The sequence below is a fragment of the Enhydra lutris genome, unplaced genomic scaffold (genome assembly GCF_002288905.1).
Source record: "Enhydra lutris kenyoni isolate GAN:26980312 unplaced genomic scaffold, ASM228890v2 scaffoldscaffold54, whole genome shotgun sequence".
Lineage (NCBI taxonomy): Eukaryota > Metazoa > Chordata > Mammalia > Carnivora > Mustelidae > Enhydra > Enhydra lutris.
Genome location: NW_019154138.1, coordinates 13399504 through 13426467, shown reverse-complemented (window position 1 = coordinate 13426467; position 26964 = coordinate 13399504). Strand labels below are relative to the sequence as shown.

The window sequence follows — 26964 nt, the reverse complement described above, 5'->3', positions numbered from 1 at the left end:
TCTCAGGTTGTCGCAAGATGAGTGGATCTCCACAGCTCCCTGCTAGATTCTTAAGATTTTATTTATTTTTTAAAGATTTTATTTGTTTATTTGACAGAAAGAGAGAGAGAAAAGCATAAGCTGGGGGAGAGGCAGAGGGAGAGGGAGAAGCAGACACCCTCCTGAGCAGGGAGCCCGACATGGGGCTTGATTCCAGAACCTGGGGTCATGACCTGGACTGAAGGCAGATGCTTAACCAACTGAGCCACCCAGGCGCCCTGAATCTTAAGATATTATATAGCCATCTCCATGGGGTTAGGTCATGTGTTCAGTCCAGATGGTCGCAACAATCCCTTACGTCCTCAACGCTGAGTTCTTGAAGTGACTCCAGGGAGGGAACAGTGGGTAGCATGTAGTTCCAAGGACAGGGGAGTAGATAAGAAGACTTTGAACCCCTGGGCCAGCTCTCTGATCCATTGGTGGTCACATCCTCATGATGCCCTTTTCCAACAAAGGGCAAGCCCATTGTTTTCACTCCTTAGGTCTCTGACTGTTAAGTTTTGAACAGATGATTTAAAGGCAGCAAAGGATGTGTCTTTCAAATGGAGAAGAAGGGATTTAGATTGGTTCTGAAAAATCACTTCGTGGCACTAGTGTGTCTTTAACCAACAAGGGACTTTAATCAACAATCATGGGACTTCTGTTCATCTTTTGAGATGATCTCAATCCAGTTCTGCCTTAAGAGAGTCTGACAGAAAAGAATCATATCTTCAACATCTTAACTTTATGATTTCAAGAAAGTTTTTATTAATTAAGGCCGGGGTCTATAACACTAGAAAAGTGGCCTTATCGTGACCTTGTTTTAGTCACAGACCTGGTCATCCCAAGCTGAAATTTCTATAACAAATAGATCAGCTTCTAAGTGGAGAACAAGTTCTGACCCCTTGAAAAGGAGACGGCATTTATTTTTCCAAGGGTAACCAATAATTGTGAAACTTAAAAGAGAAAGAGTAGCGTGTCAGTAACAGAGCAGAATGAATTTGCGGGTATTCTGGGTGGCAAAATAAGCAAATGATATATGCTTTTGGATAGATAAATATCAGGATTAAGGATATGGTATGATACCAAGGGAAAATGACCAGAGGGCTGTGGCTGATGGGGAGATGAATACAGATAAACAACAAATCTAGAATCCTACTCTGTCTGCCAAGGGAATCTGCTCAGGGAATTCTGAAGGCTTTAGAAAAGAGAATTCTCTTGAATTGTATTTGGACACATGCAAGAATCATCCCTCTCTAAAACCCAAATATATCCCTGCCTGTTCTGTTCTCGTCATCCAGAGCTTGGCGTGAATTGCCTGGGCCACACACTGGATCGGGTAGCCGTCTGTGTTTCTGAAACACCACTTTGAATTCAATGTGCATTTACCTGTTTTGAAGCCGCCTGCTAATGGTTCTAAATTCAAGGTCAGAAACATTTTTAATAGAAACTCTCTGGTCCTGTGTGTCATTTTTGCTTCTGTGAAATATTGTGGCTGCTAAGCTCAGTGGATAATAAAAGCTTAATTTCCTGTCAACCACAATAATCTGCTGGATTGAATCCTAAAGTGTCTGTAAAAGCCCATTTTTATTTTTGACTTCACCTATCAGCGTGTGGCTTACCATTTGGAACTTTAATCTACGTTATTTACAAAATCGATGGTGCAATGTATTTTTTGCTAATAACTTAACATATCTGAGCATTGAGCTAGTTCACCTTAAAAAAATGTTGGGGTCAGCAGAGTAAGATCCAGGCTGTAATTAGAACTATCTCTAAAATGCGTGTATGAATGAAAAGGCAGATTGCAAGTCTCTTAGCCAAGAGAAGGTATTTTCTTAGGGGGAAAAGTCTAAAGACTTTTTTACTTGTAAGAATTCCAGAGAGGCTGTAAAATCTCTTCATCTCACTATCTGGGTGTAAATCAATGCAGCAACATTATAATGAAGTGGATTGCTTGGCCAGACATACATACTGTGGTTGGAAAATCTAAAAATACATTGATTTTTTTTTTACCCAAGCTTTACAACCTTGCTCAATGTCTTCTTCCTTGCGTAGAGTTAAGCAGTTTATGTGTGTAGTTACTGTTCACAATGTTTATTAATTCTGATAACAGGGACATAACATTTGGTTGCATCTCAGGAATTCCTGTAAAGCTATTTTCTGATCACCAGAGAGGACGTTAGCTTTGCCTATGGTTCTAACGGGCACAGCAGAATCTCATTTGTCTCCAGGTGGGCTCTCCAAGGCATCCTTTGCTGACATGAATGCCAAGTCTCAGCACCCCCTGATAGTGTGTATGTGCGTGGGAACAGTCCAGTTAGTGGGACAGTTTCACCAATCCATATGCATAGAGGTGTACAGGGGAGGGGCGCCTGGGTGGCTCAGTGGGTTAAAGCCCCTGCCTTCTGCTCAGGTCATGATCCCAAGGTCCTGGGATCTAGCCCGCATTGGGCTCTCTGCTCAGTGGGGAACCTGCTTCCTCTTCTCTCTCTCTGCCTGCCTCCCCGCCTACTTGTGATCTCTGTCAAATAAATAAATAAAATCTTTAAAAAAAAAAAAAGTTTGTACCGGGTTGTGTGTGCTTGGCGGGGGGGTGTTATGACATCATGCAAAATCCTTTCTACTCATTCACACCACCAGGGCAGGGGTTCTCAAAGTCTGATGTATGTGTGTCCTCCTCTGCCACAGGGATGGTCAGCAGTGCGTGGGCGTGGAGGAAATGACTTGGTACCACACCAGTAAATCCTTTGTTATTTTAAGGAAAAGGTCAGAGTTGGGAAGTGATCTTATTTGCTCAAACCCCAGGCTTCTCAAACCGTGGTTCTCAGACCCACAGTATCTGCCCTCACGGGAGACAGGATTAGCAATACAAAGTCACCTGCCTCGCCCTGGATTTACTGGGTCCTAATCTGTGTTTTAGCAAATCGCCAGGTGATTTGTATGCATATTCTGGTTTGAGAAGCACCCCCAGGGCGGGGAGCCAAGGAAGGGACTCTTATGAGGGTTACCGGAGCTGATTGTTAAAAGTTTCAGGAACTGCCAGAACTTGTTATCGGCCACAGTGAGAGCTTAAAATTGGAGGAAGTATTTACATTATGGAAATGGAAAATCAAGGATTCTTTTTTTTTCTTTCTGAGAGCCACTTAAATATTTAACAGCATACCCTTGTGTCTAACTGTTGCTGGCCTTCCCTTTTAACAGAGAAATGACCTCGGGCTTTGATAGTATTTAGTTAAGTGCAAATAAAACATTATTTAAAATAATAATCTCTCTGTGCTTTAGTTTGTGTATCCCTAAAATGGGAATGATGATAATAAAGTAATAATATTTACATTATAGTTATTTTGAAGAGGAGGTGTAGATACATGCATAGCTGTGTGTATTCATATAATGTGTGTATATGAATATGTATTCATATAACATATATAATGAATATATGCACACATGTATGTGTATATTTATACACAACTATATGTGTGTGTGTATATGCACACACATATATATATATATATATATATATATATATATATATACACACATACACACACACACACAGACACACAAATATAGTCTTTCCTGGTGATTTGCCATAGACCTACATATGTATGTATGTGAGTTGATGATTTAATATTATCCAAACACTTCCTAAGTGTTCACTGTTAATCTTTTTCTAACAAACAATATTGGTTTTCCATTTTAAAATAGATACTAAAAAAATAACTAGGGCTGTTTAAATAAAATTCAAGTAATAGTACAAGTGACTTAAGAATTTGGCAAAGTCTGGGGGCACCTAGGTGGCTTAGTGGGTTAAGCCTCTGTCTTCGGCTCAGGTCCTGGGATTGAGCCCAGCCTACGTTGTTGGGTTGTTGGTCTCTGCACAGCGGGGAGTCTGCTTACCCCCCCCACCCACCGCCTGCCTCTCTGCCTAGTTGTGATCTCTCTCTATCGAATAAATAAATAAATAACCTTTATATTAAAAAAAAATTGGCAAAGTCTGGGGGGTGGGTATTGGAGGGCACTAGAAATTCTGTGTTGGGGCGGGTGGCGGAAATGATCAGTATGGATGAAGAAAGGTTTCCATAGAGTAGGGATAACTTCTTCCCAGAGTTCTGTCACCGTCTGCAGGACACTGACGAAATCATTCCTACTTTCTCTGAAAAATGTAGAGCTGGATTAGAATACCACTCATTTGTCTCCCATACCCTGTCCATGGGATGGCACATATTTCTGTTCCCCCATGTCTTAGAGAAATCAAACATGCTCTTCTCGTCACAAAGAACTGGCAGAAAGGAGGGTACCCTAATTGACAGGTACTCTGTGGAAACCATGAGTAGTTATGCATTTGGTGGGTAGCGAGCAGGTGCTTAGAAGATGTAGCAAGTAATGCTGAGGTCCTGGATTAATTGGTGGTCTTATATCTTGTTCATTGCTTGACCTAAATGCCCCTTTACACCTACCTGCTCCTCAGTTGGGTAATTCTTCCTCAACATTTAGATGCCTCTTCTTCCAGGAAGCCTTCTTTAATGCTACCAAGATGAGTGGCATACCTATCACTGTGTATTTCCCTAACCCTGTTTAGGGAAAGGCTGTATTTCAGTAAATATTGTCTCTATTTCTTAGTCTGTACCCATTAGCCTTTTGGTTTCCTGAAGAGAAGAGCATTGGCCTGTTTGACCCTCTCTAGTCTCTGACAGTCATTATACACGCATCAAATACTTATATAATGAGAGAAGGGGTTATGTTAAGAAAGAGAATTTTGAAGTTAGATTACCTAGGGTCAAGTAATGGTCTGCTCCTTCCTGGACGTGGGTTTTTTGGGGGGTGGGGTGGGGAGGGCAAGTCCTTTAATACTTCCGTGCCTCAGTTTTGAACAAAACAGTGTGAGGCACAGTAAGCTTTATCTAACTGTAAGATATTGTGTTAATGGGTACTATTTTTGGCTATGCATATATGCCTTTATTAATACATCCTTTGTAACTAACAAAGCTATTGTATACAATTATTTATATAATTGGGTTTTTATCACTTTTCACCTGATTCTGGTAGGTTCATGTCACATTCTGTCCTGGGTGCCCCTTTGGTGGCTTCTATCAAGGAAGTGTCTATTATGTGTTTAAAATGGGATTAGGTTTTCTTATCCCAGAATCATTAACAACAGAGCAGATGCCTGAATATACTTTCACAGTATTTGGCACAATTTAAAAATAACTGTACATTCTAGCCTTTCCTAATTGCTTTAACAAGATTACCTCTTTTCACCCTCAAAATAAACCAGTTAGGTATTATTATAGTTGTTGCTGTTATTGTTGGTGGTTGTCCCCCAGATATGAAACTGCTAAGTGCAGTTCTTTAACTAAAATTCAGTCCCCAGGCAGGCTGATGCTGGAGGAAACTCACAAACCGCTCAGGCTTCTCGTCTTTGTAGCGCTCGGTCCGAGAGAAGGGCATGCGTGGCTTTTGAGCATTCAGGGATGGCCTTCATGCAGAAGGTGAATTTGGAGAGACTCTGTGCCCTTTTTCTTGAGAAGTGTATAGGCTGAGGCTACGTGGACAGGATCAGTCTCCCCTTCCTCCCCAGCCCCACCTATACCCTCCCACATCTCACCTTCTGGAAGGTTTTGAGTGCCCTGTGTCACTCCTCTTGTAGAGGTCACACAGCTGAACCCTCTGCTCTTTCATTTGACTTTTTTTTTACCAAAATCTCCCAGGGACAGGGACCACATCAATAGCACCTTCATGGCCTCCCTTAAAAAACAATCACAGGAACCCCAGTTCAGTGAGCGCTTTCTGTGGGTTCCTGCCGCTTTGTAAGATGGTTGATTCTGACTCACTCTCCTGCCTGGAGGAATTATTACTGCCACTTTGCAGTAGAGAAGACTGAAGTTCATAGAACTTGAGTATTCCCTCGCCATGACAGAGACGGCAAGTGGGGGGAGCTAGAGTTCAAACCCAGGCTTCTCTGCCTCCCCAGTGGAGTCGGGAGCCTACGACAGTGCTCCCCAGCACAACCCCGGGCGCATGTCTAGGAAAGGGCAGGGTAATCGATGCCCGTGCGGTAGATGCTGGTTATATAAATAAGCGTTTTGGCCATTCAGAAAGATACTAATACTTGGGAGGTAGTTTTATTGAGAACTTTGACATTTTGTTTTAAATCTGAAGCCTGCAAAGGTCTGCTCTCAACACTGGCACAGAGAGGCGGTCTTGATGGAAGACCAGGAAAGCTGGTCTTCCCTTGGTGGGCTGCAGTTCCAGGCCAAGTAGAAGACATTGTTCTTGGGCTCTTGTTTTCCCCTAGCTGGTTTCCTATGGAAAGCTTTTCTTCTCTTCAGTCTACAAAACAGCTGCTGTCTGCAATGGTTCCTCTAGGCACTCATCAGGGTGAGGCCCCTTAAGCTAAACAGTCCTCGAGTGGGAGCTGGGCCCTGGCAAAAGGTGACAAGCCGGTGATTCCTCTGGCCATCTTGTTCCATCACATACAGCCTGTGTTCGCAGCAGAACGCGAGTCTGCCATTTCAGCTGGCTTCACGAAGGCCACTCACTGGCCCAGCCACTGTTAATGACTTTCTTGCTTTCCCATTCTGAGCCAGAATGGAACCAGGGACCTAGGGGTGAAAGGTTCCGTACCCCATTACGAATTCCCTGAGCCAGACTGATCCCGATGGTGTCTTGAGGAATTATTTTCCCATTTAATCTAATTCGGCAAGGCTTCTCTCTGGGATCTGCAGTGAACATTATTTCTTTAAAAATAATTTTTTTTGAGAGGGAAGAAACACATTTCGCCATGCTGAAGGTAAGCAAAAAAATGTATTTGACACCTCAGGTAACGGGGAATTTTTTGCCCATCCCTTTCTGAATCCCCTCAATTGAAAATTGTGTTTTTACCATATTTCATTCCCAAAGGAGCTTTTCATAATTTAAATCTCCTGTCCAACTGTACATTTAGAATGGGAGCCCTGACACCGTCCTGATTATAGCATACATGCCGGACATTACAGAATTTCTCTCTGGGAACATTCTAATTTTATTCACTTATTATTAGCATCCTGGCAGAAAATTGCATTCTGCACCCTGAACTGGACCGTCCCTTCTGATGCCCTGTGGCAGCTAAGACTGTAAAAATGGGAAATTTCCTTTCCCATTCTCATGTGTAAATTAAAAAAAAAAAAATTGCCCATTAGAGGCTAGTTTCTTCATACAGCTCAGCATAGAATGAACTAGGACTAACCTTTAAATCAGCAGAGAGAGAGAGGGAAGGAGGGAGGAAGGAAGAAAGGAAGAAGCATTCAGTCTCTTCTATGTACTATGTTGCACATGCCCCAACTTGCATTACAAAAAAAATAAGCAAGGATTGGTGAGAGACAAGAGGGAAGGAAGGTGGGAGGAAGGGAAAAAACTTCTGTTGCATAAGTAGTTTGTGATCAGCAACGTCGATACAAAATAAATACTAACATCTACATAGAGCTTAAAAAAATAAGAGGATCTATTCCTTCTGACTCCTCAGATCCCCTTTCTTAAACTCAAAGAGTTTGGGAAATGTCTGCTGTGGTCCATTTAGGTGCTTTTAAAAGGCGGTGATTGTGTTCGAAGACCTGTTGCCCTGGACCTTGAGCTCTCTCTCTTGCCCTGGACCTTGAGCTCTCTTTCTTGCCCTGGACCTTGAGCTCTCTCTCTTGCCCTGGACCTTGAGCTCTCTTTCTTGCCCTGGACCTTGAGCTCTCTCTCTCTTTGTTTCCACAGGCAGTTTCAAGGAAAAGGAACGCCAATGGATGGTCGTCTTAGAAGAGCGGCTTAGACGATGTCTGTTTCCTGTGCTATAAACCCGTGGCGGAGCTGTAAGTAAATGGTCCACACTGCATGATGAATTGGATGGCTGCAGACCGGAGGCAAAAAAAGTAATTGTCTCATTTTCGTGGTGATTTGCTTAACTGGTGGGACCATGCCAGAACGGCTAGCGGAAATGCTCTTGGATCTCTGGACTCCACTAATAATATTATGGATTACTCTTCCCCCTTGCATTTACATGGCTCCGATGAATCAGTCTCAAGGTTTAATGGGTGGATCCCCTTTGGAACTAAACAGGCTGACTGAAGAACAGCGGATTTTGAACCGCTCCAAGAGAGGCTGGGTCTGGAATCAAATGTTTGTCCTGGAAGAGTTTTCTGGACCTGAACCGATTCTCGTTGGCCGGGTAAGCTAAGCTTTTCAGATCCCACTTTCAGGATCTGTTTCTCCTCTTTAGATCCTGAACATCAGACTTGTCAGGATGGTTGGCACACTTAGCTGTAGTTCTTTAGGCCAGATGGTTAGTTACCTATCGGTTTCCTCAGGAACATGGATAATCCCAGCATAACAGTTTTAAATGTGCACAGACTGCTCTTCTGGTGAAGGCTGGTCTCCCCCACCACTTCCACCCCATTGGGTACAGGAATACCCATGGAATGCACGTGCAAATACGCTTCTCTCTCTCATTTTGTACAAGAAGTCTGCACGCCGAACTTTTTCTCTAGCTTAAGTGTTTGGAAGAGGTATACCTTTTTGTTCAGTTTGAATTTGTACGATCTCAATTCCTAAGATGTTACTCGTTTCGTTTTGTTTTGAGGCTACGTCTCTCTAGCTGCAGGTAGCTTTTTCTCCTTTTTTGTTTCAGTTTTGTGGTGGGTTTGTTGTTTCCGTCATTAACCAAGGATGGAGAGAGGGAGATTCTTGGTGGATGGTTCACAGTGCTTTGTGCTATAATTCAGTAACATTTGCTAGAGGAAACTAGTTCATTCATTGTCAGATGGGATCAAATGTACACAGTCAGAATTTCAGACAGTGCCGTGCGTGCCTTGTGTCTGCGGGTGGATTTCCATTTGTTTTGTTGTTGTTGGCAGGTTAGACAAATGTTCCTTGTGTAGATAAGTGTTTTCCAGACACCATTGGTTATTGAAGACAATAGATGTTTTTCCCTCAGAAATGTTCATAAGCGTCACACATGGTCATCATAGGTGGAATTCCAATTATAAGCCTGCCAATGGTTGATTTTCCTAAGTCAGATTAAGAAGTGAATCATGCCCAACAGTATTCATTTCCCAAAAGCAGTGATTAAGAAGAAAATAGAATGAGAATGAATATTCATCTTTAAGACCCAGGTTAACTCTGTGTTTTCCTGGGAACTTCTGAGTGCATTCCTGCTTCTACCTCATTGTCTGGCAAAGCAAATTGGGAGTCTCCAAAGATTATGTTTTCTCATTTCACATAGTTAGTCTACTTGGACAAAGGAAACCTGGAGGAGGAGATAGGATGAATCACTCAATATTTATGAAGCCCTTTCTATGTGTCTGACACTCTTTTAGGCACATGGGAGTGTATCAGTGAACAAATCCATGATCTCTGCCTTCAAGGAGCTCACACTCTGGCCAGTGTGGAGTCTGTATTAGGTATTGGCCACTAATATAAGAGCACTTTGTGGGCACAATCTTATTTGATTCTAACAATAGCTTTCCACCCATTTCTGTGCATATAAATGTATGTAATGTCTCTCTCTCTCTACACGCACACACACACACATACAAACAATAAGTAATACATCTACACACCTTTTTTTTTTCATATGTCTAAAATATAAACATCTCTGAAAGATTTTTTTTTTTTTTTTTGGTATGCCTGTTACGAACTCAGGTAGCAGAACTGACTTGAGGCTGTTTATAGTCATGATGCATCTCATTACTGTGACTGTTGATGTACTTCTTGGGGGAAATGTTAATGTGCTTGACCACAGGGTGCTACCCAGACTCTGCTCACGGTGCTGCTTACCATACAGTTTATGTGCCTTCATATGTTTCGAAATGTGAAAACTTTTGAATTTCCAGACACGCCTGGCCCAGTGGACTTTGAATATGGGCTTCTTGACCAGCATTATATATTTTTTTATTATTATTTTTTATAAACGTATATTTTTATTCCCAGGGGTACAGGTCTGTGAATCGCCAGGTTTACACGCTTCACAGCACTCACCATAGCACATACCCTCCCCAATGTCCATAACCCCACCCCCCCTCTCCCAACCCCCCTTCCCCCATCAACCCTCAGTTTGTTTTGTGAGATTAAGAGTCACTTATGGTTTGTCAGCATTATGTTTTTTTGTTTGTTTTGTAAATATAGAAATTGGGACCTAGAAGGGTTAATAAAACAATGTCATTGAAATAGGAAAAATTCTGAGCTTGGATCAAGTTGGGGATTTCCAAGGCCATAATTTTACCCACCATAGCCTATCACATTTTAGTAACTAGCTGCCTAGTGTTTAAACCATCATTTGCACTTCAGAGTTGTTGAATACGGGGTTGCCTGGCTAGCTCAGTCAGTGGAACAAGCGACTTTTGATCTCAGGGTTGTGAGTTCAAGCCCCACGTCAGGTGTATAGATTACTTAAAAATAAAATTATTAAAAAAAATAAACAATAAAATCTTTAATCTTTTTTTTTTTTGAAAAAGGAGTGACTGAATATGGAGTGCAGAGTCCATAAAGTCCTACTTCCTGGATGTTTAGAACTTTAGCCTGCCCTCAGGCAAGTCGTTTTTCTGCCATAGGCAGTTCTGGATCTACAGGCACGTACATCCGTGTGTAATTGGTGAATGTTCTCACCTTGTGTATTAGTTATTTCTTTATGGAAGTACCAGTGTGATAGTATTTTATATAATATAAATAACTGAACATGCAATGCCCAGGAGAACTTTCCATACTTGTCTGAATAGAAAAAGTAATTAAATTGGCGTTTGTTCTAGATTCGTAGGAGCCTGATGACTAACTTTAACTCCTTCTTTAAATTAAGTAATAGAGATAAAAGCAAACAGCCAGACGTTCAACATCGATTGTGAGTTCGTAATATTCGAGCAATTCATTTTCCTTTGAATCACAGAAATGTTGGTAGTGAACCCGAAGATTTTGGAATGGCCAAAATGCTCCTAAGTCTTTATGACTGTTTTTGTGAATTAGCTCTTTCTCCCTCCTTTACCCTGGCCAGTTCACAAACAGTTGTTAAATCGGAGTTAAACTTATTTCCTGAAGACATTGTCGCAAACATTTCTAATCATACGTATTTCCCCTTAAAGAACATTGCTCCCCAAATACCGTAGCTTAGCTTTGAGGCTCTTGGGCGGTAGCGAAGCCAAAACTACATTTCAGGTGACTGCGTCAGCTCATAAGTCAGGCTGAGCATGGGGAAGATCTGTATCAAGGTGCCCGCCGGTGCTCTCCGGTGTTTTATCTCCGTGCACACTCTTCCACATGCAGCTTGAAACCACTTAATTGCTGAGTTTCTCCCCAGGAACTGGCTCGGGAGCATTAGTTACTTAGGAGAATCTTCGCTCTTTAAAAGACCCTCCTGTGAGTTAGGATGGGGGGCCTCCACGACGCAGGCTGAGGTCACGCTCAAGGGCAGAGCCAGTTTTGGAGTGATTGGGTTTTCAGAGCTTCACACACACCCTCACCTTGTCTGTTGTGTGTTTTTACTGTATTGCTAGACAGCCGGGTGCAGAGAAAGAACAAGCCCTCAAACATGCGCTCTCCAGAAGTCTGAACCTTGGCTCTGCCACTTTCTGAGTGTTAGCCCTGGAGAAGTTACTAAAAATCTTCAAAGGCTTTCCAAATAAATAAAATATGTAAGAGTCAATAAAATCATGTCCGCATAGTCTCTGTACATAGTAATTGTAGCCATGATTATATTCTTTTTTTTTTTTAAATGATTTATTATTTTAGAGGGGAAGGGCAGAGGGAGAGAGAGCTAAGCAGACTCCGTACTGAGCACAGAGCCCCACGTAAGGCGTGATCCCAGGACCCTGGGGTCATGACCTGAGGTGGAATCAAGAGTTGGATGCTTAACTGACTGAGCCACCCAGGCACCCCCATGATTGTATTCTTAATTGTACGTGTTTGTATTTGAAATGGTGGACAGACAGACAGTTACATCACCAGGTGAGCACAAGACATTGAGAGCCCAAAGAAGAATCCTTTCAGTTATCCCAGGTGGATTTATTTTATTTATTTATTTATTTTAAATGCTTTTTTTTTTTTTTTTTAAAGATTTTATTTATTTATTGTCAGAGGGAGAGAGAGCGAGAGAGAGAGAGAGCGTGAGAGCGAGCACAGGCAGACAGAGTAGCAGGCAGAGGCAGAGGGAGAATCAGGCTCCCCGCCAAGCAAGGATCCCAACGTGGGACTCAGTCCCAGGATGCTGGGATCATGACCTGAGCCAAAGGTAGCCACTTAACCAACTGAGCCACCCAGGCGTCCCATCCCAGGTGGATTTAGGTAGAGATGATATTTAGGTGTATTTGGCAGGTTGAAGGATGACTTGTCACTGAGGCTGAGATGGGGTAGAGTGGAAACTTAGATATCTTAGTTGGGCAGAGGGTTTATGCTATGTCATGAGGATAGGGCTGGACTACTGAGAGTCCCCTAGTTAGAAGCAACACAGCTATACATTGTTGAATTAAAATGAAGTTGAAAGTCATAGTCACAGAGAAGCATTCCCTGTCCTATTCTGTCTAAAAAATACCTGTCCTCTCTCTAATATTTCATATCCTTTGTGCTTTATTTTTTCTTCTTCTTGAAGATCATTGTCTCACATATTTTACACATATTCTATCCTTTGCCTGGTTTATGATTTGGCTCCCACTACAATGCATATTCTACAAAGAAAAATGATTTTTGTCTCTTTTGTTTCCCACTATATATCCCCAGAACCTAGAACACTGCCTACGTGTAAGAAGTGCTCAGTAAATATTTTGCATAAATAAATGAATGAATAGTTCACCTAAATAATGGGAGAATTTGTCAAAAAGTAGTATAAACCCAGTAAGATTTTATACAAGTGGCAATTTTCAATAAAGGAGACCTTGCATTATGTTCATGTTCCCCTTTCATATCAGTATTTTCTAGACCAGCTAGGTAGTTTAAACATTGTTGCTAGTGGTTCTTGGGGCTTCTGGTTGGCTCAGTTGGTTAAGTATCTGACTCTTGGTTTTGGCTCAGATCATGATCTCATGGGTCCTGAGACTGAGTCCCACGCTGTAGGCACTGTGGGGGAGTCAGCTTTAAGATGGTCTCCCTCTGCCCCTCCCCCCACTCATGTGAGCTGTCGCTGTCAAATAAATAAACCTTTAAAAACAAATCAAAGTCTTTCTTTGAGTTAGTGATAATGGATAACTTGTTATAACAACTCTTTCTGAGCAGACTGCCTGATCCCCACTGCAGAGGCTGTGCCCCGTCCCAGTGGCGTGAGGCCAAGCAGATGGTGATCCCATTGTATTCTAATCCATCTGTGCACTTAGGCTTGTGTTTATGGTAGAAGGTACATCAGAACTCTTCTCTCTGAATTTCTGAGAAACAAATATTAGCCAAAGAGACTCCACTCCTGATACTAGTTCGTTGTGGAACAAGTGGGTCAGAGCCTGTTCTGCACATAAATACTAAGCATTCTGCATTGCTCAAGACCTCCAGCTTTGACTTCCTCTACCAATTCCGACACAGAATAGGGTAGTACACGGGACCTTGCATCCTATATGCTTATGTGTTCTTGTCTTAGAAAAGAGATAAAGGGAAACAAACAAACAAACCCATGATGACTTTCACAAATCTTGCAACTAGGACCAAAAAAAAAAAAAAAATCATATCCTTTGGATGTAATGCACATGAGGTAAACAGTTTGATGTCATCATGGGAGCTCTGTGCTGTGAGTCCCAAGGATGGTTGATTGAGTCATTCTACAAATGTGTATTTTACTGAGCACTTACTATCTCCTAAACATTCTGGCCAGTTGATTCTCTGCTCTAAGCAAATAAAAATCCACACTCTCTGACATGGAAGTAATGAGGTATTGCAGGGAGACAGACATTAGGAAGAGAGTCCTGAAAACAAGTGTCACTTTAAAACAGACATCAGTCCTGCGAAGTAAAGGAATCTGATTCTGTGGAAGCACGTGGACGGGAAGCTGGTCTGTTCTATGGGAGGTAGACTCTCCCCTAAGGAAATAGTCTGTGAACTGAGACGCCGGAACCAGAGAAGCAGAGTGCAAGGATGAAAAGAGACAGCATTCCAGCAGAGGCAGTAGCCTGTTCGAGACTGTTGTAAGAGCTGAGGAGAGGGTCAGGGTAACTGAGACAGAGAACTAAGGTTGGAATCTTTGAAATGTGGCACAAAGATGGGCAGGATCTCTTGGAGATCTGACTTCCTTCTTTTTCACCTTTGCTATGAAACAGCTGGAAGAGAACGTCACCTGGCCTTTCTTGGGCAGTTTCCTCACTTGTAATGGGATAGTGGATTATGAAATTATATTTAAGATACTAATCCCTATGGAACAGGAAAAGAAAGCAATATAAGAAAAACGAATGTATGGGCGCCTGGGTGGCTCAGTGGGTTAAGCCGCTGCCTTCGGCTCAGGTCATGGTCTCAGGGTCCTGGGATCGAGTCCCGCGTCAGGCTCTTTGCTCAGCAGGGAGCCTGCTTCATTCTCTCCCTCTCCGCCTGCCTCTTTGTCTACTTGTGATCTCTCTCTGTCAAATAAATAAATAAAATCTTAAAAAAAAAAAAAAGAAAAAGAAAAACAAGTGTAGCATCTATTGATTTTCTGCCCAGGTTCCTTTAGCTCTTGTTCTGTGCTCTGTGAACCTCAGTTCCTCTTATTGCTTTATTTTGGGAAAAACCAGTTTGCTCTCCAGGTGGTCAGAGATCTATCCTAAATCCTCTCTCTTACATAAACTCCTCTGCTCTCTTTCCTCCCTTTTCCCCTCCTACCTGGGCTTCTGAGCAGTGCCTTATTTGGATATAACTCTACTGCTGGTGATGCCACATCTATTTATAATTCTCTCCCTCCAAGGCACTGACTCATTTTCTCTCTTTAAATTTGACCTTCTAACCTTCCCTCTTCTCTCTAACTTGGAAATCGTTTGGGTGGTGCTTAGTATGAAGGACACGGGATGCCAAATAATTACACTGTATTACAGTTTACGGTGTCAGCGGCCGGCAAGAAAATTGCACTTGACATGCCATTATTTTTGCCAGCCATTTGCATGTAAGGAGCACTGGGCTACGCAGCCACAGCCAAATTGTATCCTCGGCCTTGCGAGAACAATTCGCTGTCGGTTCCGGGAAGCCTCTGCCTACTCAGACAGAGCTTGTGCACCAAGAATTTGGCAGGAATGCAAGTCAGCATCGCGCGTCTCAATCTGGTGAAACAATGAGAGTTGTCTGCGTCTTGCCCAGTGTCTTGACTTAGAAATAACAGGCGTTGCAGAGCTTTGGGAAGTCTTTTAGCACCGATATAAATAAGTGAAATGATATTAGTCATGTAGATCAGCAGAAACACTAAATGCACACACATGCACACAAATGCATGCACAAACACACATGGACCTATTGGCTGAGTTAGTGCATGAGTAAAATCCCAAATCATCTCCTTATCCTTTCTCTGTGTAGCTCTAGACGTTCACCCTGTTTGCTTCATTCCATATCTGGAGACTGGGTGAGGGGATGGATAATTTGTGCTTCTCTCTGCAGATACCCCAAGAAGTATATTCACTCAGACTTCTTCAAAGAAAAGTCTCGAATATATCCTCAATCTTAGGGTCATCTCATTGGGGCAGGTATATTTTTCCCACTTGAAGCAAAGGGTTGTAGTCATAAGTTGATGGGTGAAAAGCCAGATTATGTAATCCTATTTTATAAATAAATGACAATAAGGTAATCAGTATATTAAAAAAAAAACAGAGAAAAAGTAAAAAGCAAACATCATTGATTTCTACCACAAGTATGAAGCTAAACCTCATAGGGAAGAATTGGGGAGACATAAATGGCTACAGAACCAAGAAGGCTTTCCTAGGATACTCACAGAGCAGAATACTCTGGATCACTAAAAATTATAAAGATTTATGACATGGGGACATGATTATAGCTGAATAAATACCAGAAATCAGATATAAAATATGTATAGACTATAGTTAAAAAATGCATGTGTGATATGAACATAGTACCTGGCATATATCTATTAAGACATGCGTGTGCACATGAAAAAATATGCACCTGAAAAAGTCATTTACAAAAATAATGAACCACTGTGTACTGGTCACTCTGATCATTCATATTTAGAAATGTTCACTACTTTGCTATTTGTTTTAAGTTACTCCCCTTTCACCCCTGATAACAGCAATACTTTTGATTTTAAAAATTAATGTAGGGGCACCTGGGTGGCTCAGTGGGTTAAAGCCTCTGCCTTCAGTTTGGGTCATGATCTCAGGGTCCTGGGATGGAGCCCCACATCGGACTCTCTGCTCAGCAGGGAGCCTGCTTCCTCCTCTCTCTGCCTGCCTCTCTGCCTACCTGTGATCTCTGTCAAATAAATAAATAAAATCTTTAAAAAAATTAATGTAGGAAGAATCCTAATCATATTTATAAGCACTACCCATTGTTTCTGACAAAAAAAATTCCCAAATTGAAAAAAAAAAACCATAATACTAAATGATTGGTATGTAACCCACATAAAAAATCAAATAAGTTAATTTATGATACTGATTCATATTAATAATACCAAATATTAATAAGGTGGAATATGTAAGGAAATATACCAGTATATTCAAAGTTTTTTCCCCTAGTTTATGTGACTGGATTATCGGTTTCTTTTCTTTATAATTTTACCCATTTTATTTTCTAAGATGTGCTATTACTACATTATAAAACATCACAACTTTAACTCACCCCCTATAGTCTCTCTCTCTCTCTCTCTCTCTCTCTCCCCCCTTCTCTTTCTCTCTTTTTCTCTCCCCCCTTCCTCCTTTGCTCATGTATATTCCAGTCCCTAACTAAGTCTTTGGGCATTTTGAAATATAGTAAAGACAGTCTTGTCCATATTCAAATATTGGAATATTTAGTTAAGATGTGGGCATGTTTTCTCATTAGCTACGACTTACTCACCTAACATTTCAATACATTGAGGAGTCCTCTTAGATCTTACATCTGGGAAGAGAAATAAAATTCACGACATTCTTATGGCCAAAAGTGAGGATCTGCAGACCAGCAGCAGCACCTAGAGGCTAGTTAGAAATGCGGAATTCCATTCACCTCCTGTATACCTTATTTACTGAATCAGAATCTGCATTTTAACAGTTTCCCCAGGTAATTCCTGTGCATGTTAAACATTCAAATCACACACACACACACACACACACACACACACACACTCACACTCACTCACACATTCAGTCAATTGTCAGTCGGTCCCAGGATAGCTTGAATCATGCTTTTTGTTCTCTGTATCCAGCCTGAGTAAATTTGGAATACCACTTAATTAAAGAAATGGGTCATGGACTGCTGTTTGGAAGAGCTCTAGGCAAGGTAGTGGGAGGGGGCCACAGCTTCTTTCATTTGAACCCCATGTGGTAGGGGCCCGATGCTATAGGCTGTGACACCCGTTTGCAGCTGGAATTCCCCATAGCTCAGGTGATGGCAGAGGCAAAAGTCTGCACCCCTCACACTGGGTTAGTGAACAGGAACCGTCCCCCTGCTCAGACCCGTGGAATCCTTTTCTTCTGCATGTATTTACCACAGTGCGGCAGATGTGCTCTGAAATCTGCAAAGTATCAAATGTCACTGGGCTTCCATGGGAGACAATGGCAGAATCCAAATGAGCCTGATCAGAAGGGCTGAGGGATATTGGGAAACAGCAGGGAATCAAACCCTAGATGCATATTTCTATTTCTCTCTAATCCTAAAACAGCCCAGCTGTGTTGCATGGATCTCTTTTTGGTGTGAATCTATGAGATTGATGACACGGTGTGGGGACACCAAAGTGGGGGAAAAGAGGAGGTTTTTAAGTAACCAAAATACACGGATCATATCTATTGAGTATTTACTACATGGTAGACGCCTTAGAAAGTTTTCTTGTCCGGGCCTCGCAATACCCCCGAGGAAGGCATCATTATCCCCATTGCCAAATGGGGAGAGCTCAAGGGATGAGTTATTTCTGTTAGCAGTTATAGGTTAGACACACAGTGAGTACGTGATGCCGCCAGAAGTTAGGCCTGGACATGGTGACCCCAGAGCTTGTTCCTGTAACCATGGCAACACCCGGTCTCTTTTGAACCCCATGTGGGAGGTGCTCAGTGGGTTCAGCTGCCACCCCAATTTGCAGATGAGAAAAGTGAGTCTCACTGAAGAAAATCAAGTTGTGGTCTCATGACTAGAATGTACAGTTTAGTAGGATTTGAATATATGTTTAGAGATGTCTAACTGATGGCAATATCACTGTACTTATTCATCAGCATGCATCTCTCTATGTTCTGCTCATGGCAGAGAAAGGCAGTATAAAGCCCCTGAGAAAAGAAAAATATCCTTGAGGCTTATGCATGTGGTGGCTCTGTTATATTTCCTTTATAGAGACTCGAAATTGCCAGTTTGGGTCTGGGCAGGGCTGGTGCCCCCTACAAAGTGATTTGTGGGTTAGTCTCCTAATACAGGGGAGTGCAATATCTGTCTTCTTTGCATTCTCATTTTAATATATACATTTAAAATAATTAGGATAATGAAGGAAGAGAATAATAATGGAGAGAGAGTAGCAGGAGAATATTTGTACTGACTACTTTAGGCCTTTTGCTCCGTGATGTAAATGTATTTACAGATGTTATTCTCACCATTTTGCAGATGAGAAGATTGAGACATTTGCATTGAATTAAATTTCCATTGGTTAGGTGACGGTGGTGCAATGACTCTAGCTTTTTTTTTTCCTGAGTTAGGCAGAATTCTGCCTGATTTGAGCTGTAGCATTCCATTAGAGAGCCCACTGGAAACTTTGACCGTGACTGGGCAATTTTGTGGACTCTTAAAGTGAGAATCACCAGACAGTGGAAGGAAGAATGGAATGGTTGAGTGGAATAAAAAATAAAATCGTGTACCGTAGACAAGAACTAAAAGAAGACAAAAAGCTTATACCCTCTAGCTGCTTGAACTAATTGTGTTAATGCTCAATAATTTATTTTTTTTATTTTTTTTTTAAGATTTTTTTATTTATTCATTTGACAGATAGAGATCACAAGTAGTTAGAGAGACAGGCAGAAAGAGAGGAGGAAGCAGGCTTCCCGCTGAGCAGAGAGCCCGATGTGGGGCTCTATCCCAGGACCCTGGGATCATGACCTGAGCCGAAGGCAGAGGCTTTAACCCACTGAGCCACCCAGGCGCCCCTGCTCAATAATTTATTAACAGTTCCCTGTACACTTGGAAACTGAGCTGATGGACAATATTACAAAGGCTCCAGAGGTGGGATCTATAATTTACTTTTCTCTCCACAGTGACTTCCCTGATTCCTCTTGCAACTGCAAGGGTCTTTCTCCAAATAGATATGGGCTTCTCTGTTTCCTCTTTACCTTCCAGCGTCTTACTATGGGGACCTTCCTCTAGACAGTACCGGTCATGTCCTTTTGCTACCCGTGCACTTTGGCCACTGAGAATAATTCCCTTGTGCCTTTAGCAGGTTCTCTGAGGAGAAGTAATTTGGTGAGAAAGCAAACACGGCTATTAAAAAGGACCAAATCCTGTAACTCCTTGAAGCAAGTCAGACTCCCTAGCCACTCAAGGGCTTTATTTAGAATGTGGCAAGGTTATTTATAGTGGAGTTTTCTTTGCTTTTATTTTTTTTTTTATGTGCTTCTGGGAATCTGAAAGTATAAATGAATTTCTCGTTGCAGTTTGCTTTCTGTCATACTTGTGCGCATGTGTGTGCTCAACGTGTGTGTGCGTGTGTGAGACCTATTATGTTTCTCTTAGAGCAGTGTTGCTTTGCCAGAGCTCATCCTCTGATTGTGTCCCTGCCTTTGCAGGAATATTTACAATCAGCCTTGTGCGGTGTTTTCAGAAATCATTAGACATTTGGAATGGCTAGTTCTGTTGATCACAGCCACTATTTCTCTCCTCTTCTCTGCTTTTCCTGTCATTAAACTCATATGTAAAGTTCTTAGTTTTTTTGTTTTGTTTTTTGTTTTTTGTTTTTAAATAGCTGAAACCAAATTCTACATCCCAACTAGACTATGGGGAATGCATTTCAATGTTTGTGGCTTTTTCTCCATCGCACAAGTTGAATGAAGTTGAAGTTGAAGTTGAAGTTGAAGCCAGAAAAAACAAACGTAAGGATGGAGGAGCGCCCCCCTCCCACGGATGCAGAAATACACACAAACAGAATGAGATGATCTGATGGGGTCAGAGAGATGCAAATGTAGAGCCACACAGCAAACAGGGCATCAGACCAGAATTCTGAATTACAGAGAAAGTCACATTACAAATGTTCCAACACAAGAAAAGAGCCTAGACACAGAAAACAGAAACCGAGAGATTTTCACAGGAGCCAAAAATTTAAAACCACACAGAATCGGAAACGATGAGAGAAAAAATAAAATAGAGGGAAGAGGAAGAGGAAGAGAATCAGGCAAGAAGGTTAGTGGAGAGAGAGAGAGAGGGAAGGGAGAGAGAGATGGAAAAAGAGAGAGAGTGAGAAAGAAAAAAGGATTTTGGGTCCACTGAGTTATTTTCTACTAGGAAGAGACTAATTTCTTTCAGCCCCTGGACAGATGGGCTTATGCATACTTTTATGACACTTCTGATCACACAGGTCTGCTTTTTTTTTTTTTTTTTTTTTGACAAGGAGTGTATTTTCTTTCTGACACATGGCATTCGCTGAGTAACCATGGCTGGCAGGACCGGGGAAGAAGTCAGACCAATTTGAGTGAACCAGCAAACACGATGATCTTCTTTCTAACCTCTCCCAGAAATGTAATTTTGGCTTTTAAATTTATACACTTTCTAGCAATTGGTGCTGGAAACTGAATGGTGGCCATTTTACCTCAAATCAGATACAATAAATGAATAATGTCTTTAAATGAAATCATCACATAGTTTATTCTGATAATTTTTCTTTTTTTTTTTTTTTCTTAAAGATTTTTTATTTATTTATTTGACAGACAGAGACCACAGGTAGGCAGAGAGGCAGAGAGAGAGGGGGAAACAGGCTCCCTGCTGAGCAGAGAGTCTGATGCGGGGCTCGATCCCGGGACCCCGGGACCATGACCCGAGCCGAAGGCAGAGGCCTCAACCCACTGAGCCACCCAGGCGCCCCTCTGATAGTTTGTTCTGATATGCACTAGTTTACAAGAGAAGTGGGAGAGTGGGAAAAGAATTACAGGTAAATCCTTGGACCATTTACATCTTCTGTAACTCTCTAAAATTATGGAGTGGGCTTCTAAAACATTGGAAGAAAAGAATATTTGATTAGAATTTTTATTTTTTTTGAAGATTTATTTATTTACTTATATAGAGAGAGTGCACGAGAGAGTCTGCGCTTGTATAAGAGCATGACTGGGGGCGGGGCAACGGGAGAGGGAAGGGAAGGATGTTAAGCAGACTCCCCGCTGAGCCCACCATGGGTCTGGATTCCAGAACCCTGAGATCATGACCTGAGCTGAAACCAAGAAGAGGATGCTTAACTGAGTGAGCACCCCTAGAATTTCTATTTCTAATATAGAAATGATTTAACTTATGTATTTAACTTTAAATAATCTAAAATGTCCATGCAAGAAGACTGTTTTCTCTCTCTGCTCCTTGACAAATACCTTTGAATAATTATATTCTTCACGGCTTAAGAAAAAGTAGGCAAAGTGAAAGTTGAAGGATGTGTGTTCCCTAGGACCAAGGAAAATAACACCTGGTACACACCTCATCCCTTCCAGGATATACAAAATCATACTTAGCCTTCACTGAGTCCTGTGAGATGGAGCTGTTAACACCCCTGCCTCTGCCTCCCACCCCACCCCCACCCCTTAACAGACAAAGAAATTCAAGTTCAGAGAGATTTAGTCACTGTCCCAGAATGGCCAGTACAGTGGGGAAAACGGGTACTGGAATGCAGAACTAGCTGATTTCAAAACCTGGGCTGCTCTCTGCCTACACTGTACCACTCCCACCCTCCCTTTATTTGGTTCTTCCTTATGTTTCTTTGCACGTGGATGTGCTCCTCCGGAATATGGAAAAGTTCTTATTTTTACACAGCACAGTTTGCTCTTGCAAATAGTTCTTTTGATCATTCCAATAACCCAGAGGCCCAAGGAGGGGTGGCTGAGACAGCATAAGACCCACAGGAGAAACCAGGGCTTCTGACACTTTGCTTAGTATTTAATGCCACACTCCCTGCTCAGAATCCTCTGTGAATCACTGAGCATTGGAGAACGTGGTTTGTTTTGTATGGTAACTCTTCTCCACTAGAAAGTGTGCTAAGATTCCATGCCACTGCCCTGAGGTAGGAGATGGTCTGGATGGGATTATTTTTTTTATTTATGTATGTATGTATTTAGTATTCCAGCCAATCCTGTGGTTTATGTGGTCTCTTAAATCCAAGGACGACACTCTTTCCCTATTGGTGCTGGCAAATGGAAGACTGAGAACTTGCATGAGTAAGAGTCATCATCCCAGGGGATATTAGAGAAGGAGGCTCTCAAAAACCTTCAGTGCCTTGTGATTTTCTAGATTCACATCATTTCTGGATGATGCGTAGTCCAGGCCAGGAGACCAAGAATGTTGGATTCTTTTGTTAATGTTTGAGGAAGTCCTTTGTAGTTGAGTTTTTCTCTAGGAATATTCACCAGGCTTGGATTTGGGTGGGAAATGGTAGGGCAGTTCTGTGTCACTTGGCATTGCAAGCCCTGGGATAGTTTGATCCCATGACCTGGCAAAAAAAGCTTTGCTGTATTTACAAAGGAAATCAGCTTGCCTGGGAACTGCTGGCTGAGATGTGACAAGAAAGTGAAAGTCTGTATCTGAAGGCTTGGATCTCTGGAGAGAACTTTTGAGGTAGCTAAAGAAAGCACGCCTGCCTTGGAGTTGGAAACATCGAAAGAGTCCTTGCAAATGCAGAGTCCTCCTGTCTGTTCCTCTGTAAGTGCCACAAGGTTTTGGCCTTTTCTTTGAGATTTCATAAAAGTGTCAGCACAAGAAAAACTTCTCTAGAGCATGAAGGAAGGGGTTAAGTCTTTGTTCATTCTCCCTCCAAAACTAAGCCTTAATGTGCCAAATGCAGATTTTTTGATTGGAACCTTCTTCCTCTTAAAGAACGAGTGTTTTCTCTTTTACAATTTACTTTTCAAGGTATATCGTTTCACCCAAGGCCTATTTTCTTTATGAGTTATAGCCTTGGCTTTACTCACACGAATGCAGAAACACACATTTAACACAAAATCAGGAAACAATGTTTACCACCAATTTCTGAAACCTCGAGCAGGTTTTCAGCACGACTTCTTTTTTGTTATAACCACAGTGGTTAGCCTGTTTTTCTCCCGTATTTATTCCTGAGATAAAGAGCTTTTTATGGAACACTATACCTTGCAGTACCTTTGTGGAGCTCTGCTAGTCCAAAGTTGAGGCTGGTTTCTTTCCAAAGGAGAAGTAAGCTAGCCTGGAGTATTGTGGTTAGGAGCTCCGGCTCTGAAGTCAGACAAAGTTGAGTTTCAAATCCTATTATAGCAGGCACAGTCTCATTTAATTCTGTTAAGCCTCCGTTTCCTCATCTAACAAATTAGCTTATAGGATTTTTTTTTTTTTCCTCTAGGGATTCCCTAAGCAATGGGTGTGATATTTTGTTCACTTAGTGAGGACTAAATATGATGGCAGTTGTGACTGTCCTAAGCATTTCCCACCTTGGAATATTTTGTGTCATTAAAGCTCTAATTGCCATTGCCTAGAACTTTTTTAAGTACTGTCATTCTGTTCCCATATGTTACTCCACTGTAAAGTGACATGCGGGACTGCAGTCCTCTCTAGAGCCCTCTGAAATCCAGTGTTTTATTTTTCTAAGTCTGAGTCACCTACACTGATGAAACACTGAACTTGAGGCAGGAAGAAATCTCGCGGAATAGAAGGAAGAGTGGTTTTTTTTTTTTTTTTAAAGATTTTATTTATTTATTTGACAGATCACAAGTAGAGAGGCAGGCAGAGAGAAAGGGAGAGGCAAGCTCCCCACCGGGCAGAGAGCCCAATGCGGGGCTCCATCCCAGCCCCCTGGGATCATGACCTGAGCCGAAGGCAGAGGTCTTAACCCACTGAGCCACCCAGGCGCCCCAGAAGAGTGGTTCTTTACCAAGAATGCTTTGTCTTCCGAAGTCCTAGGTGAAAGGATGTGCGTAAATGTTACTTGCTATTCACTACACAGGAAGAAGAAAATTCAGAATGAAATAATGGATACCCACGTTCCATATTGATAGGCAAACAAATGTAGTTCTTCCAAATGTTACAGTACCAACAAAGTGATTACTTTGAAGATCGCGTGAGGGAACAGGTTAAGGATGTTCCCCAACTTGCAACTGTCAACACTCAGGAACCCATGTAAATGAAGAGTGATGTTTGATACGAGAGTGTTGAATTTGGCCATGTGGCAGACCACCCTGAGATGAGCACGGGTAGGAGGGACCATCTTCCTTTGAGCTGTGTAGGAATAAAAATCATTCTATGCAAAAATACCACCAAGCATTACAGAATGTTGGCATACAAGTATAGAATCATCACCATCATAATAGTATGAATGGCAATGAGATATTACATTTATTACACCTGGATAGAAGGCCACATGAAAAGAAGTCTATTAAAACATAGGTGATAAAAACTATTACGTTGCAGTAACTTAGTGCTGTTCAGTGGCTGTATTCTTCCATGGAAAATGTTTAAAAGCCTCATTTTCGAAGTCTTCAAAAGGTTACAAAAAATCTATACTATTAAATACCTGGGATTTATTGAAATAGAAGCTAGTTTACAATAGCACATTTTATAAATATTGAAGGGAAGGAACCTTTAGATTCATAATTATATAAGCATTTTCTACCCTCCCACACTTGCATGCTACCAAAACCCCTTACCTACTCAAATTATTAACTTTCCCAGTAGTAATTATTGTGCTGATATGTCTGATAAAGACATTTTTAGGGCAGTTAAATCAATGATCTAAGTGGTATTATAAATTCACCTAAGATTTGTACTGAGTGTTGTTTTTTATGAAAACGAGATGTTTTGTAAGAAGAAAGCCATCTTTAGACTAAGAGTGTTTCACATGTATTGCAATTTCCATTCTGTAGTTCTCTATCAAGGAAAATAGGAGATGTGACTGCTGTTAATAAAACTAATGAATCACATTTGAACACTTTCATGCTAGCCCTAGAAAGAATACTATTTGATGCTCACAAGATCCTCATAAGGTATACACTGCAATATATTTCAACTTGTCGGCATAAACAGACTTAATGAGGTTGTATAATTTGCCTGCAGTCAGTCAGCTGAAAGTAGCTGAATCAGTTTTCAAACATGAATGTATTTGCCATCACATTTTGCCCCTGAATGCTTGATACATAGTATCTTATAAAAAAGTGAAAGTTGTTAACGTAGTCACATTATGTCATTTCATCAAACACGCACACAAACACACACAGAATTTAGAAACTAAGACATTCCACAGGTTTATTTACTTTTTACTTTCAAAATCAATACAGTTGATTAATGTGTGATTCTGCAGTGCTGACAAGTTATTGGGTAAAAGTAGATTAAAATATTTATTCAGCAGCATTTATTGGGGTCATACTATGTGCCAGGGCCTTTGCTGAAATGATTAAGACACGGGCAAGGACTCTGGATGACAGAAACATTCACTTTGAGGAAACAAGATAGAAATATTCATCAGGGGGGCTATTTGCTCTTTAATACAACTTTCCCTATTTTTCCTGTAAGATCCACGCCTTTTCTTGCCGACCACATTGCTACCCGTTCACCTAAATTAGCCAGATTTCACGTCACCTCTGGGAAAGAATTAGCAATCAAACCAGCTTGAAATAGGAAGAATTTCTGTCTTCCTGACTCTTAACAGAGCACATAGCTTGAAGCTAGTGCAACTTGCTAGTCAGGAAGAGAGAGGGTAACTATGTAAATCATTATCACTGACAAGCCTCCAGTCAGAAGCAGAACGTACAGTTTGTATCTTTTCCTCAGGCTATTTGTCTCCACAGGGTAGCTTTTTGAAAAGAAGTACTTAGGGCAGGTTGAGATCCACAAACATCCACATAAACATACACACACACACTGTATTACTCTCATGTCACCTCAGATTAACTGAATTCCAAGGTTTAGATTACTCTCAGGACTCTTGATACCCACCTCTCTATCGTAACCCAGAAATCCCAAGTCGATAAGATGATTTGAAAATTCCATTAGGGGGGCGCCTGGGTGGCTCAGTGGGTTAGGGCCTCTGCCTTCGGCTCAGGTCATGGTCCCGGGGTCCTGGGATCGAGCCCCGCGTCGGGCTCTCTGCTCAGCGGGGAGCCTGCTTCCTCCTCTCTCTCTGCCTGTCTCTCTACCTACTTGTGGTCTCTATCTGTCAAATGAATAAATTAAAAAAATCTTTAAAAAAAAAAAAAAAAGAAAATTCCATTAGGAATGAGTTGGAAATTATTGGACTCATTCTGCCTATAGGTGGTCAGATCTTCTGTCCCAGCCTAATTTCTGTTTCATTCGACTGGATTTTGTACATTTCAATACGAGATCTGTTATTATCCTGCATGTAAAATTTCTTTTTCTCTGTTGCCTATGTAAACGAGTACAGAATCTCTCCCTAGCTCAGTGAATACACAGTTACTATTATATGACCTTGGGGGAGTCATTTAACCTTCCAACTTTGTTGAAAACATTAAATGAGTTCATAGGAAATTGGTAACATTTAGAATAGTGCATATTGGTGCTAATTGTTAACTATAATAATGATAGTAAAACAAATTATTCATATCTACCAACAAATAACTATTACTACAGTTACTACTAAAATTGCTATGATTGTTAATAAAAATACCTCAGAATTTGTATCTCCAGATATTACATAAGAAAAAAAATATATTAACTTTGCTCAGCAAC

General features: G+C 41.4%; 1 protein-coding gene across 1 annotated transcript in view; it reads left to right on the top strand.

Moving 5' to 3' along the window:
• The window catches only part of LOC111157364 (cadherin 8), a 448629-nt gene that overhangs the window by 7752 nt on the left and 413913 nt on the right, over positions 1 to 26964 (top strand). Inside the window, exon 2 of the mRNA XM_022518712.1 lies at positions 7756 to 8206. Coding sequence (XP_022374420.1) covers positions 7955 to 8206 — 252 coding nt within the window. The 5' untranslated portion in view covers positions 7756 to 7954. The remainder of the gene's footprint in view (positions 1 to 7755; positions 8207 to 26964) is intronic.